Source organism: Apteryx mantelli, chromosome 18 (assembly GCF_036417845.1).
Source record: "Apteryx mantelli isolate bAptMan1 chromosome 18, bAptMan1.hap1, whole genome shotgun sequence".
NCBI lineage: Eukaryota > Metazoa > Chordata > Aves > Apterygiformes > Apterygidae > Apteryx > Apteryx mantelli.
The window spans coordinates 7,970,848-7,990,057 of NC_089995.1; the positions used below are offsets into that span (position 1 = coordinate 7,970,848).

General features: G+C 39.9%; 1 protein-coding gene across 3 annotated transcripts in view; it reads right to left on the reverse strand.

The window, feature by feature from the left end:
* Positions 1 to 19,210, reverse strand: part of STK4 (serine/threonine kinase 4) — a 48,592-nt gene that overhangs the window by 5,903 nt on the left and 23,479 nt on the right. The window contains exons 10-12 of one of the 3 annotated variants that reach the window (XM_067307509.1): positions 18,995 to 19,152; positions 17,732 to 17,805; positions 15,061 to 15,134 (exon numbers count right to left, since the gene is read on the reverse strand). In XM_067307509.1, coding sequence (XP_067163610.1) covers positions 15,119 to 15,134; positions 17,732 to 17,805; positions 18,995 to 19,152 — 248 coding nt within the window. In that variant the 3' untranslated portion in view covers positions 15,061 to 15,118. Of the gene's footprint in view, positions 1 to 15,060; positions 15,135 to 17,731; positions 17,806 to 18,994; positions 19,153 to 19,210 lie in introns of those variants that run through there. The other 2 variants (XM_067307510.1, XM_067307508.1) reach the window with 2 other exon arrangements.

The window sequence follows — 19,210 nt, forward strand, 5'->3', positions numbered from 1 at the left end:
CACCGTGCCTCAGCCCCAAGGCAATACCAACCCTGGAGGCATGGGTTGTGCTGCTACTCAGTTTGTCCTTCCGCCTGACACACACTGCTTTGAAGGAAAAACAAAAATAAAAAACTCTGCTTTAAAACCTAACAGCCTCCATTCCATTTTGCTGGGTGGCACTTCACTATAAGCTAATACCACAGATGGATTTTCTCCTACAAATGAGGTTTTTAAACTCGAGCAGATCTGTCTCTGCAGTGTTAGACTCCTGAGATACTGACATTATTCTCTTAGAGAAATGCCAGAAGCAAAATAAGAAAAGAAGGACAAGGACAGAGCATCTCATGACAGACAGATACTGAGGGTAAAGTCTTGGAGCTGGAAAGCTGCAATTAGAGCTCGTTTTAGCCGTGGGGCTAAGTCCCATCTCCTTCCTCACTTCTCAACAATTCTTCTGTTGAAAGAAATCTAAGAGTCCTTATACAAAGTTATCACCTATTTTTGCCCGTCCACAGTGACCAAACAGCTTTTACAACCTTTCAAAGGAAAGGGTCTCATTTCAAATGTAAAGACTGACAGAAAATACTTGTTCTAAGATTGGTCAAATAGATGTATCAACAGGGAAAGGTGGCAGAGCAGTGAAAGTGTAGAAGCAAGGTTACATGTGCAGAAAACAAATTTTTAACTATTTGATTAACAGGTACTTTCCCCCCCCAAGATACTGAGAAAGTTTTTAACCCCCTGCGATAATGCCCAACTGCAGATGAACTGGTCAGAGGTGCAACTGTTCACCTGAAAGCCTCTCACCCATGTCTGTGTGTGCCTCTGTTCCTCAGGCCACAGACATCACCATTAGCAAGAACTTGCTTTACTATACTGTATACTATAATTATGTCCTTCAGAAGGACATAACCTACAGCCTTTCCATGCAGACACAGTAATGATGGACAAATCAGGAACAGATCATTTGATATAAGATTTCTTCCACTGAGGAGAAGACTCTCAGGCTATCCATTGCACCCTTTTCCAAGCATCTTGGACAGACTTGCGGGTAACTACCTTGCTGTACAACGTCTGCCTCAGCAAACTGCTTCTCTGAGTTACCGTCCCCTCAAATCAGCATTTTAAAAATAGGGAAGAAGCCATTTGCATTTGTTACAGTCAGGTAAAGTGTCACTGCAACATGATATTCTACTGAATGTAAATGAAACTAAGCAGCTAAAAGAGAATAAATAAAGGCACTCAGCAGACATGTTAGACACAGCCACAGATTAGATATCCAAGGGCACCAATCTGCAATTTATACCTATGCAATTCTGTCTTCAGCTAAAACCAGTCTAATAATTGCTGCAATATTTCTAACAGACTATGCCAGATTTATATTTCACACAGGGTTTACTGTAAAACACAAAGCCTAGAGAATTAGCTTAGCCCCTTCCCAGTGACCAAGGAAAAACAGTGAAAATGGTTTGAGCCCGAAACGGGATCCGTAACCACGGGCCACACAGCAGCAGAGCACCCATGCCCTGTTTTCCTACAGCAGGATCCATAGCTTGATCTAGATGGGAAGTTTCTTTCTGTCTCCCAAGGGATGCAGGAAGGCGGCTCTCACTTACATGAGAAAGGAGAGAGAGCCGCTGCTGACACCATTCATCCCATATCCGTTAGAGACCTGGCTTATTGCATACAGCCCCTCAACAGTCCTTCAACGGCACAAGGCCACCACTGATTTGCACCAGTCTGAACCAGTGACATAAACGCAGGATGCTCTGTGTCCTTCAGTAATACCTGAGTTACTTCAGCTATAGCTCTTATTTGTTCCTCTTCAAAATACATTGCTAACAGAATCCTTTTGCTACATGGATTATAAGCATCATATAGGAATGAGCCGTTTCCCAGCAGCTTGCACACATTTCTCCCCAACAAATGGTTCCTACAGAGCAGTAACTCACTCCAGCTTTTCAGCTGAGGTCAGGCCAGCTGCATGAGGGTCACAAAATACTTCTTAGGGCAGGTGAAAAATACATTCTTCCTACAACATTTTTTTACTTGCTGACACTGAACCTGATCCCTAGATTTAGGGCAAAGCCTTTCCTTTGCATCTTTGCCATGTTTCGTGCAAGCTGGGCTTTGTTTTTAAACATTCTCTTAAAAGTCATGAAGTTTGTGTTGTACATGAAACCCTCCATCACCAGGGAGACAACGCAGCTCTTCTGTCATTCTGATTCAAATTGGCAGAGAGATCCTGATTCCTGGAACAAAATCAATATCTATAGGACAAAGTGGAGATAGGGTTATTTTCCTCCTAGCTGCAGTATTGGAACCGTTTTGTAAGATGAAGATTCTTTCAGTTCTCAGTACTACAGCAAATTGATTCAGAAAAACAATCACAAAACAAACTTTAAGTTAAAGCATAAGACTTTTAAGACAGAACTTTTTTTTTTTGTTTTTAATCAGTTTTCTTAAACAGTATGTGAACAGTTTGGGCCAGTTCCACCTATGTAACTCACCTTATTTTTTGTTAAAGCCAGAAGCATTTCTAAAAGAACAGTCATTGATTCCTAAAAAATTAGGAAGATCTTTTCTGTCCTTCCTTAGCCCTTGAGTGCTATCTTAATTTCTGGGAGACTGACTGCTCACACAGACACACGCTCACACAGAGCATCTTCTGAATATCCTCCTGGCTTTACCACCAATAGCCTGTGACTTTTTAGAAAGGAAACACCCAGCTGCAGTAATCAGTCTGCCTTTTGCCCTAATATTACAGATGGCGTTTACTGGTCAACATACTTCATGTCAAACTTTGAAGCTTTAAATAGCCTTTAGAAAAACTGGCTTTAGCAATTAGCACTTCATAAGGGGCAGTGGGAGTCTGAAGTCTAAAATGCAGAAGTAATAAAATTGCAGCTTCCCACACTACACAGGGAAATAAATTGTTAATGGAAAAGATATGAGCTAGATGGAAACCAAAGAGAAAACAAATTCATCGTCTGTTTTACAGAATCACAGAATGGTTGAGGTTGGAAGGGACCTCTGGAGATCATCTAGTCCAACCCCCCTGCTCAAGCAGGGTCACCTACAGCACATTGCACAGGATTGCATCCAGGCACATTTTGAATATCTCCAGAGAAGGAGACTCCACCACCTCTCTGGGCAACCTGTTCCAGTGCTCTGTCACCCTCACAGTGAAAAAGTTTTTCCGCATGTTCAGATGGAATTGTCTGTGTTTCAGTTTGTGCCCGTTGCCTCGCGTCCTGTCACTGGGCACCACTGAAAAGAGTCTGGTCCCATCCTCTCGACACCCTCCCTTCAGATACTTGTACACGTTGATAAGATCTCCTCTCAGCCTTCTCTTCTCTAGGCTAAAAGGCTAGACTTTTTATTGCTATCTTCTTTTTCTGCCTATTTTCACTTTGAAATTTAACAATTCTTGACTGCCCAGTCACTGGTCAAAGCACTCCAGAGAAACCTGAAACATCGTGGATCAAATTAGCAGGGAGCACAACTCATTATTTGTTTGCGTGTATTTTGTCAGGAGAAATGTAGACGTGGTTTGAGAAGGGTTTTTATCCAACCAAAGTTATCCAAGCTATGCCAAATATTAAATGCCAAAAAGGAATTTGCTGCTAGAGATAATGAAAAATATTACCACAAAATAACAGACCTCAGAATTAAAACAAACTTTCAGATTAAAATAGGTTTTATAGAAACAGACACAGAAAAAAAACACAGCACATGCACATGCACACACATAAGGAACATGGAATTAGCTCCTCTGACGAGAACACAGAGCATCTAATGATTTTGTTTGCTCCTGCTTTTGGGTGCCATAATAGTTATATATAAGCAAGGTTCCAATTTTCAGAGGAGCTGGAAATCAAGACCAAGTAATCAAAAACTGGACACCCTGAAAATTAGACCAGAGGCAAACAAGAACAATGGCCACGCTGACAACATCAAGCCGCTTAAGAACTGCTTGTACTAGACTACAGCGAAATTATCGAGCAGGAAGCCTGGGAAGGAAAAGGGAGCAAGGAAGAACAGAAGACACGTAACATGACTGCATGGGATAGGAGACAGCACACATTTCTTAGCTCACCTGAGAAGAGAAACATCTAACCTAGTGCTCTGAATCATAACTCTGGGGGTCTCTACCTTACCAGCTGCAGAGAGAAGTCAGGCTCCTAACAAGCATACTTGAAATCGCAGCTCCAATTAGATACCTGAAGTACTCAGCCAGACTCACTCCCACACTGTCCCTCGTGACAAAAAACACACACTACATGCAAAGCATGCTGCAGATGGACACGGAAATCCATTCATCGAGACTGACACTTTGATATGTACGTTACTTAGGTTTTATATCAAGTTTGAGGTCTTCAAAAACAGGCTATTTTGGAGGGGGAAAAGAAACAAACGAAAAACAAACCAAACAAAAAAACCCCCCAAACCACACACCCCAACCAACCAACCAAGATTATAATTGTATGGAAGAACATCTGAGCCCCTCACATGAGGCTATTGATCATAAAGGTATCGCATTCAACAGCAGTAGTGGCCACATGCCAGAGATCAGTTAAAAAAAGAATAATCCTACAAACAGTGAAACAGTGTATTAAGTGTTTAGATGTCCTTTGGGAAAGGAGACTCTTCATGGAAGAGACTAATTAGACTTTTGTTCCACTTGACCTTGCTCCCAGAGAGCTGTCAGCAAGGCTACCAAGATGCTTTCCTTCTGATAAAATTACAGCAACACTTAAACTGCCTTTTCAGGATCATGCAAATCATTTTGATGCATATCTACCTTAACTTTTCAACTCTTCCTCTATCACCTCCTCAAACCAGAGTTTTATTTTTTGGATGCAATCACCAGCTACTTGCTGGGACTATTTGTAGCAACCACCTTGGAGCGCAATTCAGCCTGCAGCATGCATGGGGACTGCAGAAGAGCACAAGTTAAGGAGAGGTATCAAATCTCAAGGATTCATGAATGTGAGCTGTAACAACTGTAAGAACTTTGATTATTCTGGAATTAGCCTTCTGTAACTTAGAAGGCTGTTTAAACATGGTATCAATTAAATGCTCATATCAAACACTCCTAGAAAACAGATCACTGAATAGTACTATGCACCTGTTTTTTAAACCACCAAAAATCAAATTTCTCTGCCCAAAATTAAATGCTGGGGATGATTTCTCATGCTAAGCAGTGTTCCACAATTTATGTCTTGAAAATGGTGATATAAATTGGTGTTGCAATAGCATGCCTTCTTTTTGTAGCATTTTTCCTGAAATGCTGGCTCGATATCACTTGGCGTATTTTCAATCACTGATCTAAAAATTAAGTGTCATGTTCTCATTTATGTTTCTAGCACAAGGAAGCCTTGATGTAACATAAGAGCAGGCATTAACTATTTATTGACTGTAAGTTGTCCAATGCAAGGGACACAAAAACCTAAGAATTTGTAGGCTTACCTATAGACACTGACTGCACGCTTTTCATCATGATTCTCAGGTCCCCATAACTTCACAAACCTGTCAAGAAGCCATGTTTTTAAAGAGGCTACAGTAAATCAGAACAAATCCCAGTGCCTAAACAAACATTATCTATCTTGATTTCCCCCCTGCTTTAAGCATTAGCATGTCAGTGAAGTTTCTCACTGTTATGAAGGCAGTGGATAAAATGCACACACTGTGGGATTTCATGCAAGATTAAAAATACAGTATTAATTTTTCAAAGGATTTGAAAAATAAGTCTCAGCAGCATGAGCTTCTGCTTTTAATGCATCTTAATTATTTAGGCAATGTGCTGGCAAAACACATCACGGGCTGCAGCATCCAGCACAAGTTAAACAGCACTGCAGCTAGAATTTCACGAAGAAAGGGAGTGGGGCGAGGTGTGATCTGTACACATCTGTAGACAGTGGTTTCAGGCCACCTTATCTGGACAGCAGATGACTTCCCACAACACAAGTAACACTCAAATTTCAGTAGATCATAATGTGCTTTAGAGGCCAAGTTGACTTAAGTCAGAGCCCATCAACTGGCTGAAACAGTTAAATGAGTACAATCACAGCAACAAAACACAGGTCTTCTCAAATGATGTGTTTAAGCTAGTTCTATCTTACTTGTGATATGTGGAGTTTTACGGCTACTGAAAGTGAAACAATTTACCGACATAATAACAATAAGGATTCTAGTTATTTTTAATGGAGCATTGGTTAATTAAAATAAAGGTGTATGATCCAAGGCCAGTGTATCTGTTACATTCCTACAGAATTACTGGAAGGCAAGGTGTGCCATCTCCTTCCTGCCCTGCTCCCTGCCACATCACACTGTGAAGACTGCTTATAAACTGGGAAATTCCCTCTGTCTTGTATCTGCAGGGAAGACTCCTGCAAGGCCTCTCTTTTCAGCTTAGCATCTTGCTCTCTTAGGAAGGCTTCTCTGAAGCCACCACATTACCATGGTCTGACAGGCTTCTGGGGAAGCTGCCACTCTCTGTTCAAGGTGCTCACCCTTATTTTGCTATCCTACGGAGGCCTATAATACCTGAGACTTCCTCACTGGGAAGTTACACACTACTCCGGTCACCTATCGTTCCTCGGTTGTCACTATGCTGATACTTGACTTTCTGATTCCGGATGATCTGAAGGGTCTAGAAGGGAGACAGGGTGTTAAGTGCCACTCCATGCTCAGGATTGTTGTATTCCATAGCATGAACTGGGATCATTTTATTATTCAACTATCTACAACCTTTGATCCTGCTGGTTCAGCAAGGACCTTCTTCAAGACTATTTTTGATAATGGCAATAGGAATTAGCTACTGAAGAGACAGATGCATGCAGGCTTTAGATACACAACTGTTTGTTCAACAGCTAAGAGGCATCTTTCCTTTGCTTTCTCATTCTTCCCCTCTCCAGTTTGGAGGTTTTTCCCCCCATTTCCTTGAGGGACTGTAGAGCTAGGAGACATCTTTGCTGGCAGTGAGATATCAGAAAATTCCAAACACACAAACCACTTTTCAGAGGATTATAGCGAATGTAAAGCTCGCTGGCTACTGCAACACAGCTATACAGTGCTTATACAAAGGAGTTATCCAGCGAGCAGAGAAGATTGCATGACTGTGGCAACACCACAGTCTGCATCAGTACTGTTGGCATCCCTGACTCGCTCCGAGCCAAGAACTGCACTTTGTCATTCCTGATTATAATCCCTAAAAGGCTTGAGAAAGTTTCGGTGTTACTGCCAGCACAACCATATCACCTCGGCATACTGTTATGACCGTCAGTAATGTTCAGAAATTATATTAAGGAAGAAAACCCATCCAAAGCACTACTCATCGATATGACTGGTGATAAAAAAAGTTTTTAAAAAGAGCAATGCATTTTAATCTTCTGAGCTCCAAGATTAAATTTCCATTTTTAGTTTTTATCAGCATGAATAACCTTATACATTTCTGAAAACATCTCAAGTACTGCACATTTAATCTAAACAAAGGAAATAATAAATTGTGTCAGTTTTATTCTGCAGTGCTGCACTTAAGAGTCCAAACCTTAAAATCCTTTAGGGACTTAGAAAGTGGCTGACTAATCCTGTAACCACAAAGACAAGTTATTTCACTGCTTCTTTTCAGTAACTGAATTAGAAACCATGCTAAAGGTCAGCCTGTCTGGACAAGGAAAAAAAAAAAGTTTTATTTCTCTGGCATTTGTTTGCCAGAGATTGGACTAAGAAAAAAAACACAACAGAATTTTTTCTTCTCTAAGTGATTATGCTTTAATTTTCTTAAGTAAGAGCACCAAAATACCTCTGGACATGCTAAAATAAAACATTTTACTGGCTCTGAAGATCCTGCTAGCAGTAGTATGCAGCTGGCCAAGTTTTTTTTTTTTCTTTTTTTAAGAAAAGCGACCTGTCAGAAAATGCTGACTCCTTTAAACCAAATAAAATTTACTAGAAATCTGAGAGGTTTAACAAAGTTTTTTTCGGAAGGGTACTTGGGTCTGTCTTCAACTTTTCTCCCTTACCCCTAGGGGCTCTGTTCCCTTAATTATTAACTATTAGTTTATTTACTGAGGATTACTTATCCCAGAAGATTCAACTCTAGGGACAATTCTTGTGACTATTAACCCAGAAGAGCCACTGCTCTTCGGTCTGCAGCTTGGCCCCCCACTTCCAGCTCCCACTGCAGCACATGGGTCACCTCTGCACTCAGCGGTAAGGGGCAAGGACAGCTGGGTTTTTCACTGACATTAAAAAAAAAAAAAAAAAAGGAACATAGAAAAGAGAAGGGGAAGAGAAGGAAATCCCACTAAATCAAGATTACACAAAAGAAAATCTCTACTCCAGCTCTCATTTAATACCTAAAGTAAGAATTGCTCCTTCAGTGCAGTATTGCTCAAATCCCTCAGTGTACTATTACTATGAAGGATAAACCTAACTGAAGCAGTAACCAGTTAGTATTAGCACTAAATCAGTGAGCAAATACAGCCTTTGTTAACACCAGGGAGTGAGATATCTGTTACTGGAAGCCAGAAAAACATTAAAAAATTACTAAGGAAAAAAGGGAAAGACACAAGAACAAGTCAAATAGCTCTATGTACCGCCAGGTTGTAATTCTCCACTTTTCCAGAAATAATCAATCTGTCTTAGTAAAAAGCAATATATTAAGTTACTATATTAGCATCATTAATCTATCTGAAGACTTCACATACTTAAAACTGTAATGCACAATGAAGACTTAAGCAGTCTCAGCCTTATCTTCAAAGGTTTAACACTAAATTATCCACGGTATATAGCCATTATAAATAGGCTGAGTTGTTTAAAGTTGTCTTAGCACTTAAAAGTATTAAATTTAAAACAGTTGTGGAAGAAAGGTTAAGTCTCAGTCTCCTGATTTATTTCCTACTTTGAGAGAACTGCTTAAAAGCTTTTTTTTCCTTTTCTTTTTTCCTTCTCTCTCCCCAGGGAGACCACATCACTCCACCACCTCGTGTGCCCAAAAGGGAGGCTGGTCACAAAACACCGTTCTGCCTCCCTTCCTTCACCAAAGGAAAGGAAACAAGATCTAGCAATTTGAATGTAAGAAATATTGAGAGAGAATTCAAGACTCTGTGAGGAAAGATGGAGTACATACATTTCAAGGGCATTTTAAAAATCAATAGCTGCACGAACACAGAAGAGGCTGCCTTGGTTAAAACACAAACCCATCTTTGATATCTCTGAGACAAACATTTTTTCAGTACTGTCCCCTAGTGAACAGTCTCCACAAGATCCATGTCACATTAACCTGCATGCCCGGCTATGCAAGGTTTTCCCAAGTGTTTGCTATTACCTGGGCATCTATTTATAATGACCCTTCCACTGAACTGCGCTACGGCAAGGCACAAACCAAGAAGGAATCTGGTCCTCCGGTGAGGTAAATGGGGAGAGACCCAGTAATTACACACACCAAATAACACTGGGAATGAGCAACTTTGGGATTTTTCTGTAGGTTTTAAAGCGGTACAAGAAAAGGCAAGCACACCAGGTCCAGAAGTGCGAGCTGAGATAACTTTGCTCCTCCACAGTACAGAGTTTCAGGCACTTGGCCGTGGCCATTGGAAAGCATTCACAGAGGCTAAATCTAGCGTTCATCCCTAGGCTTTTCTTTTACGGTCCAGAGACGCAATCCTCCAAGAGGCAATCCAGAACAGCTATATTAGGCTTCTGCTGCAAAGGGTCCCCAAAAGGAGCCCTTTTTGCTGCAGACAAGAAGGAGCCTAGGCAAGCTTGTCTTGCTAAGCTACATTACTCTTTACAAACATCAGTGCTGACAGATGAGCTGCAAGAAGATTTTAGAAGCATTTCAAATATATCTCCTCTGAGCAGCACTGTTCCTCCTTTAAGGGAGATACTGTGCCAAGAACACACCCAGCCTTGGGAACACTGATCTCAAGGCGTAACACGGCTCAAACAGGTTTCCTAAAGAATTCAGCATGCTCAAAGATGTTTCCAACTTCACACCTTCAGTTATTAATTCCTCTTCTTCTTCCGAGAGCAGAACGGCACGTTGCAGTGTGACCTTAAACTCACGGCGGTGGTGAGGCAAATCCAGCGATCAAAGACCCCGGCTGAAATACTGTTCTGCCTTAACTGCTCTTGTTTCATCCACAAAACTTTCAGTCCTCGTCTCAGCCGATTAAATGCTGCAGCTAGGAAAGGGGACTCAAAGATAGTCCAGGATGTTGGATTTACAAGTCTAAATACTTTTATATAATGTTGATTTGGGGTTACATTACTTCTGTTTCCATTAAGGGCTATGACCTAAGCAATTCCACACAAACAACAGCAACTCACTTTACTTCCCACTCGCTGCAAGTTTCATTTAAAAGCCTTATGTCACAGAAGGCCTGCTATATACAGAAACATAGCAAAAACGAGAATTTGACAGCAAGCTGTAGCAGTAAGTGCTTTGCGATCAATGTACGTAACAAAGTGAAAGCAGGTGGCGAACAATGACCCTGTTTTAAAATGGAAAAGAGCAGAAAGCTATTCTCTTCCACAGCAGATATTATAAGAATAAAGTTATTGAACTATCTTATTCTATTTTAAATATTCCTGACAAATTTTAAATCCAAATGTGTTTCCCCCACCCTCACCCCTCCAGTTAAAAGGGGAATTTAAGAAGCTTTATAAAACCTACGTATATGGAGCTTGCCGTAAATCAGATCAGTGGTTTGAAGCAGCCATGAATTTGATGAGGTTTGCGGTAAGGTTCAAAAAGCGCCTTCCCCACGCCAATGTTACAAAACATTCAAGACCACTTAACAAACAATAAAAGATAAACAAGCTGTTCCAAGGCTTATTTTTAAAATGTCTGCATGTTTGATTACAAGATGACAAAATGAACCATTTTTCCTTAATAAAAATGTCACCAGTTAAAAGTATTTGCTGGGAAGAACATACTAAACATGTTGAAAAGACAACACTTAAAAGAAGCACAAACAATTAGCAGCGCTTTATAAACTCTTGGCAGATGGCTGAAGAAAAAAAAGGAAATCATTTAAGGGACAGTGTTATGAATCAAGGCAGGTGACATTTAAGACCAATGAATAAAACATAACAGAAACCTGTCTCTTTTTATAAATCGTACTTCACAGTGGAGATTACATCTAGGTAATATGCTTTACTGCAACATCTTCTTCAATTAGCAGAAGATACCATTGGGGTACGATTTCAGTTCTGGAAGTTACTAGCAGTCTCTTCTAGACTGCCTTCTGTTTTCAGAAAATATATACATATTTTTTAAAGTCTGGTCCTTTTAATAAAGTTATGTTGTTGACATTGATAACATTTTCCCATCATTTTAGATTCAGCACAGCATGAACAAATATCTAAAGTGTGCTTGTTTCCCAGCTGGGAATCAGCCAAAGTTATATAGGACCTAGATAGGAACATCTATCACTCACCCCAGATCTGTCTTTGTCTCTAAAATTGATGAATGCTCTATCAAATAAGCTCACTTTATGATCAGAGTAAGACTGTTTGAAGAAATCAGTGCCTGAGAGGTAATTTTTATTCCAGCCACTGCTGGGGAAAAGGGGAATACATGATAGATGAAGAGGAAAAACTTGTGGATGGAGAAATCCCTGTAGATTCACCCAAAGTGTTTGGTCTAACCTTGAAAAAATTAAGTGTTCTTTAAACAAAAAAACAAACAAAAAAACTTAATGGAACTTTCTTTCTATTCTAAACAAATCTATAGATATTCAGAAGATTTTGTGGAACAACCCATCTTTGTTCATTGCACAAGAGTCGGAGAAACTTGCTTTCTGAGAAGAGAAAGAATATATTGAACTCTTCCATAATAATTCAATAGAACTTTCAAGTACATCACATTTAAATGACCTGCAAATATGTACACTCTATATATAGATTTTTTTTTTTTTTTTGCTCCTGCCCAAGTGCATAGACTTTCTGGTGCTTTAGTAAAAAGGCTCAGATTATTCACTTGCGTAATCAGGATGGGGGAAAGGAAGAACAAGATTAGTTTAGGGGCCTGCACCTGACACCTTCATCAAACTGCTTCAGAGAGAGAGGCAAGTACAAAGGAGTTAGAACTCAGAGGATCACGTTAGAGGCAGGAAACATTAGGAAGTGATAAACTATGAAAAGTCACACAATGGCAGCTTACCCATGTAATATAACTTCCCTTCCAGCGCCTGCCTTACCCATGTACCCTCAGTATGTTTTTTTCCTACTTCTAGAAAAGACCCAGAGACCAGTTCCAACAAAGTGAGAGCCGGTAATTTAGGTTACTGTTGTCTTCAAAGCCTGCAAATGTAGAGGAAATACTCCCAAGCTTTTAATCAATTGAACTTTTAGAAGGACAGACAGAAGGCAGTAAAGCCATAAAGCATCAGTATTAGACTGCTAATAAATGCTATCCAAATAAGTGTTCAGAGAAACCAAAGACAGGGAATGTTCCAGGTACGGGCAGACAACACACTGTTTGCAAGACAAATGACACCTTCCCCGACAGAATACAACACATTAGAGACTCTGGTCATTGTAAAGCAGAGCATGTTTACAGTTATTGATAAGCAATAAATCACTTGCCCTCTAACAGTTCCTCCCTATAAATCACCTCCAATGAAAGAAACAGATGGCTCCAGCACACAGCCATTCCTCACCACAGTCCTGAGCACCGAGCAGGTATATCACGCTAAGGGATCTCCCTTTTTAACTGCGAACTGTAGAGGTGCACAGGGGCAGCAGCAGGGCAATGCCCGCAGCGTAGCACTGCGCAGTCAGGCATCCCCTGCAACTGTGGTGGATGCACACCAGGGCTGAGCAGAGCACAGGGCTCCGGTTTGCCTGTCCCTGGGCTTCTCGGGGCCGGACTCCAGGCTGCAGTCACCCATCGTGGTTAGAATTCTAGTGCCTGGATCACGCCCGAAATGCATAAATAGAGGGCTCTGATCTGCAGACATTGTCAGGTTGCTATCTGTTGCCAGACCCAAAAATACAACACGACCATAATGTGATTTGGCTTGCTCTGTAAGAATTAGATTTTCTATAAACTTCTCAGTAAGAACCTCAAGCTCTTCCTATCACAGCATTAACTAATTCTTCTGAACTAGCAGGAAAAGCATTCACATTCATGACTTCATCACAAACCAGCAGCCATTTGCCCACCTGAACATGCTGAAGACACTACTAAACTAACATGCTTTCCTTCTCTGCTGGTAAAGATGCCAGAATTTTTTTTTTTTTTTTAGTATCTTTGTTTCCAGTTTAGTGTTTCAAACTACTAAGTAAAAGCACAGAAATGAGGGTGTTAAAAAAATCAATCTGTCACAGATTTGAGCAGTGCAATAAGACATCTCAATAAACAGAAAACTGCGTTTTTCTTCATGTACTGCTTCAGTAGGAAGAATTACACTGCCATTCAAGTAAGAAGGTGGTTTGCTTTATTTTACATTATACCTGTAGAAAAGCAAGATCTAAGCAATACCTGTTAAAAGCTCTGGACTAGAACCAGCTTACAAACATATATGTGCCTGCATGCATCACACACACACTTATAGTTTCTATCAGGTAAATATAAATGGACATGATGCCTTCTAAACCTAAGAAAATTGTTACTATTACCTTATGGAAACAGCCTTATACCAACACACATGCCTTCAAAGTCTTTTAAAAGAGGCTGCAGTTGTGATACCAACTCATATAGTGAGAAGAACTCAAAACTCCAGGAGACCTGAACATCTTTTTAAAAAGCAGCATGTTATTAAAAACATGTATTTCCCCAACCTTGTCCTTACTACTGCTTTATCTGTTATCTGAACAAATTAAAATCCAAAGTGTGAAATGTATTTCTACTGCTCATTCCTCTCTACCACTGGCTTGGTGATTTGTCCAGCTTCTACAACCTCCTGCTCGAAGTAGCAGCTGTCAGGACGCAGTCTAAGAAAGAGGGACACTGCTTACAGCAAGAGTTCCTAAACAAGTAAAACCATAGTAAGAGGTCTACAGCAAAGAATCTTTATTACCAAATGAGTGAAATATTGCTAATGGAGCACAAACCATGGAAAAGTCAGAGGCTGACAGCAAACTGTGGCCCAAGCAGTTGGACTAGACAACTGTTTACTAGGAAGAGATTTGGAGCTGTGGGTTCAAACCCAGACCTTGCTCCACCTCCTGGGACTTTGCAAAGGCCCTTCTCCACCCTCCTCTGTCTAGCAGATGGTAAGATAGAGACGGGAGCTGCTGCTTGTGCATGAGGGCTCTGCTTGTGCAGCCCTGAGAAAAGTGGCAGCTGATCATCATCTGGGATTGCTCCTCCCCATTAGAGGCGATTAACATCATCTGCTCATCTTTCCTACTTTTGCACTGCAAAAATTTCAGAAACAACAGTCCTGTTGTTTGCAGGACAGTCTTCCTCCTCTAGCAATAGAGAAACAGAAGACGACACTGCATGGAGAAATGATAAAGCCTATTTTGGGACTGGGGAAAATCACACCAATCTTTCCTGTCCAAAGCAAATTCCATCAATAGTCAACAAGACACTTCTCAAAGGGAGCTAAAGATGAACTACTATAGAGAACAGGAGTCACTGCATGGAAACAACAAGATCTGAAGCACAGTGAACATGTGAGCAGAGGCCATTACAACAGCTGTCTTTCACAGTTCTTCCACAAGAAGCTGAGGCATTTGTCACGTCTTCTCTACACCTGCTACTTCTGCAAACCCTGACAGTCTCAAGGATATACAGTAGGTTTATCATTTTTATTTTTGCAAGGAAAAAATGTTGCTCCAAAGCTTTTCTGCTTCAGTGAGTCAGCCTGTCAAGGCAGATCCTCTTAAGTCAAGGAGTGAGAAGGAAAAAAACCTATCAATTTCTGATAATTTAGGGAGAGGAAAGGTCTGATTAACCAAGACTTAGCAGAAGCTGGCAAATCAAGGTCTTCCCAAAGGAAGAAGGATACTTTAAGAGGAGAGACATAAATATTGTTTCCAAATAGCAGCTTCCTTCCCAGAGCTGCAGCAGCAGTACACAGATTACCAGTGCAGAAAATGAGTGCTGATGGTTGCACTTCTCCATGGAGGTCCAGCAGGTGAACGGCAATGCTTTTCCTCAAAAATTCATCCATCACCTGGTTTCCTTCCTGTGAAGCAATGGTAGCAACAGCAGCTAAACGCAACATAAAGTGACTGTACCAATTAAACTCTTGACAGGCTCTCTCACACAGGCCAGGAATGGAAGGAAGCTATAAAGTCCTGTAACCAAATAAAAAAATGCTATGCAACATGTCATGGAGATCTGAGAGAGGGGTAGGAATATGCTATCAGACTAACTTACATCTCCAAGACTGAGGTTATTATACTATTTGGAGAAAACAACTTTGACTCCTTGCCTGGGGTGCAAAACCTGCAGAGAGACTTGATGTCATGCAGCAGTCTTGATCTGGTGACTGTTAAGAGTTCTGGTGCTATTCTACCTACCTCCAAGAAACCCATTAGGATACTTTATTAGGACAGATTTAAGAAAGATATAAAAAAAGATAAGATAAGAAAAAAACCTATGAATTAGAGTTACAGCAAAATCTGAGCTCAACAATACAGGTATTAAAAAAACCACCAAAAGTTACATCGTGATGTCAAAATTCAAGGTTGACAGGAGAGCACAAACTGCCACCCATTTTCCCCAGTGAAACCAAATTCATGAAATGGAACTGAAAAGCTTTCAGTATTGTAATAGCTACCATAAAGCATGAACTGCTGGAACCTGGTAATTTGCTAACAAAACAGGCTTTCAATAAAATGATTAGTGATATAATACATAACATTCATGACTGGATGATCCAAAGTTTGGCCAGACTGAAGGCCTTTCAAGCAGAGCCTGAATGGAGGGGGAAAGGGAAAAAAAAAAAAAAAAAAAGTGATCCCAGTATAGCCACAAACGATATTAGACTACCACCTGCTCAGAGCAATTAAAGGCTTTTAAAAATAGCAATAAAGAATGGGTTTGTTTGTGTTTAAGAGAGCAGGAAACATTGCAAAACTAATTTTGCTGTATATTACAGTACTACTGAAAGATTAAAATGAAAAAATGTAAAACATTGTCTAAATAAATCTTCTAGCATTATTAAGTCTGTGCAACAGTATGTGACTAATGTTGACTGGCAAAATTAAATTCAACTACAAAAATTTTGAGATCTGATTACAGCAATTACAAATTCTACATACAATACATCCTGCCCATTAGCGTACTACCCCTGCAGCATTTTCATATTAAAGTTTGTTACATTCCTCCTTATAACAAGAATTATTGCTCATAATCTGGTATTCTTTTCATGTTAAATAAATCATAATGTTCTTGGAAAAAAAGAACACCTTGTAATCAAGCAGGGCTTAAATCTTTAGAGATCCTTGCTGAAACATGTGTGGAGATAAACATTAATACCATCAAGCATTGACTAATCAGTTAATAATAACTCCTGCCTCTGACTTAGATGGCTGTCAAAACACCAAGTTTATGCCATCTCAGACCACAACCAGAGCATAGCTAGAGCATCACATTTTGGAGGAATGGAGTTCACCACCTTTTATAGCAGGATCTTTGGGTTTTCTGCTCTGCAGTGGATGCGACTGACTTGGTATCTTGCCTAGAACAGCTAGAAAAAACCCTTATCTAATATGTCATTGCCATTGCAATATAAATAGCTTCTTATTTGCCTGCTTCAAAGGAATAATTTTAGTCAAGAAAAGGTCAAATGGTTTTGCCACAGGGGTAAAGAGCAAAAATCTTTTGTAATTTAATATTGTCGCGCCCCCCCCCCCTTTTCTTTTTTGGAAGACGGGAGACTCCAGGTGCTTGTCACATAGGAGGAGAGGAATATAGAATAGTAGGCAAAGCCTGCTCAAACCTATCTATTCTGAAAATGCAGAAATAAGTTATAATTGTAGTCAAGTCTAGGACAGATGTACTTGATACAACTAATGAATGTATTTTTTTCCTTATTCCACATGGTTTATTGAATTGACGCTTTCAATTACTAGGCATTAATAAACATGACTTTTACCTGTGGCTAGCCATCAAATTTATTCTGATCCATTCTTAGTCAAACAGGAAAAATATCCAATTTTAAGTCTTCAAATAGGTCACACAGCATGAAGTTACTGTTACTAACCCTCAGTTAAGGACTGTACAAATATCCTTGTGTATTCATTAAAGTTGCTTTCTAGTATTTTTCCTATGCTACAAAAAAGAATGCGATTAGGTGATAAGTCAGCTCTCTGACAGGTGATAAGTCAGCTCTATTACAGAATTTACATGCAAGACAGGCTGGTATATTCATGGTTGAACTAGAGAAGTATACACAGCTGAGAAGTGAAATTTCTACAAATTACTACATGAAGGTGACCCAAAGCCCAATTTATTGCTAGCTATTATTCCTTGCTTTCACTGCTTCCAGCACACTGGTAATCTATGCACACGGCAATATTTCAGTACTAATGGAAATCAGTAAACAAGGTCACATGTGTGTCAAACAGTTGCTTTGCACAATCTAAAAATACTTGTAGGTTCTGTTTGCTAGAATGGCACGAACTTTTCCTTCTGTCATTTGAACTGCATATGCCACTCACTGGGCGTAGCCTGCACCTCCAGCTCACCGTATGCTGGGTGGAGTACATCCTATTCAGTGGAAATAAGGGTAATAGCTGAGCTTGATATGAACCAATTAGAAAGAAATATAATTACTGCAAATTTCCCCATGTGCCATCTTCTGCAGACCACAGAAGATCTCTCAGACACTCCAAAGCAGCCTCTCTTTCCTGGGAAATATGACACATTGAAAAATAATTATTTATCATTAAATTAAGTTATAGCATGTATTCAGGATAAACAAAATAAACTGGGCATCTGACTGGGACTGGAATAGTGTGGCTATTTTAGCAAAACATATTTATGCAGTGACTTGAAGTCCTCAGGCTAAATGTAGCATTGGACTACAAGAAAGAACGAGCAGCAGGTCCTCTCAGCTAGTTATCCTTTTCAGTCTAAATAGGAAACTCTGAAATGTAGCAACAAAGACTACAAAATTTATGTAACAGTAATAGTCGACACAATCTGTACAGGCGGAATGAAAGGCTCCAGCTATTATTCCAAGCTCAGAGCAAAGCATCTCCTCTGCAGCCTTGTGTCGTGACTAGCAGAGGGATTCTGCTCTCTGCACTGCTTTATGAAGGTGGGGTCAATCTCACCAGCTAATGAACGCAACTTGACAACCCGAATCATGGGTAACACGAACAAACACCATAATGGTGTACAACGCACTTAACGCAAGAAGTGCTTGCACTGAAGTATCATTGACAGAAAAAGCAGCAGAGGGAAAGAGTGTTGAACAGAGCTTGCATCTTCTGGCATTTCGAACTCAAGTCAGAGGTCTTCCCTCCCCACAAAAAGATTTAAATCATAAAATTTATAATTAATCAAACATAGAACCTGTGATCTCTTCTGACTTCAGAAACTGCCTGAAAATTCTGAACACATGAACCTTAGTTAAAAAGACTGAACTGAAGATTTGAAAAAGGCATGAAGAAAAGCTCAGTATTCACACAGTAACATAAACCCTGGTGCTGAAGCTCTAGAAAAAAACCCAAGAAAATTCAATGGTTGTAACACTGTTTTTTGTCAAACACTCCACATTAAAGATTAGCATTTTCCAACTGCCATCTGGAATTCTGTTTTTGATTTTAAATGTGTAACAAGAAAATAGAGCAACAAAGCTTCTCCGCAGTGTCCTCAGGATTTTTACAAGAAAAGTATACAGATAATGGCTAATTACGATAACCCAGAAATAACTAAAGAAAATGAGTTTTTCAAAATGCCCCATCCAAATGCATTAGCAGTTAGAATCTCGAGTTTCCATTAGTCTGTCAAAATAAGAAATAATCTTAAAGCAGCTCTGACTAAAACTCTTAAAGATTGTCACATTGATTGAATTTCAAAGTATAGACTTACAAATTCGTAGTCTCCATCCTGTGGTACTTTCCAATCAGATGAATTTTTCGTCTGGCCAGATACATTCTTCCCAAAGCTATTGATTTGATTCTCCTTCTCCTTCTGCTCAAAATATTCAAGGAATGACGGTTTGGCTGGCTGCATCGTTTCATCCCTCCCTGAAAATATATATATTAAAAAAAAACAGTCATTCTTGAAAAAATGCACTTTTGATTA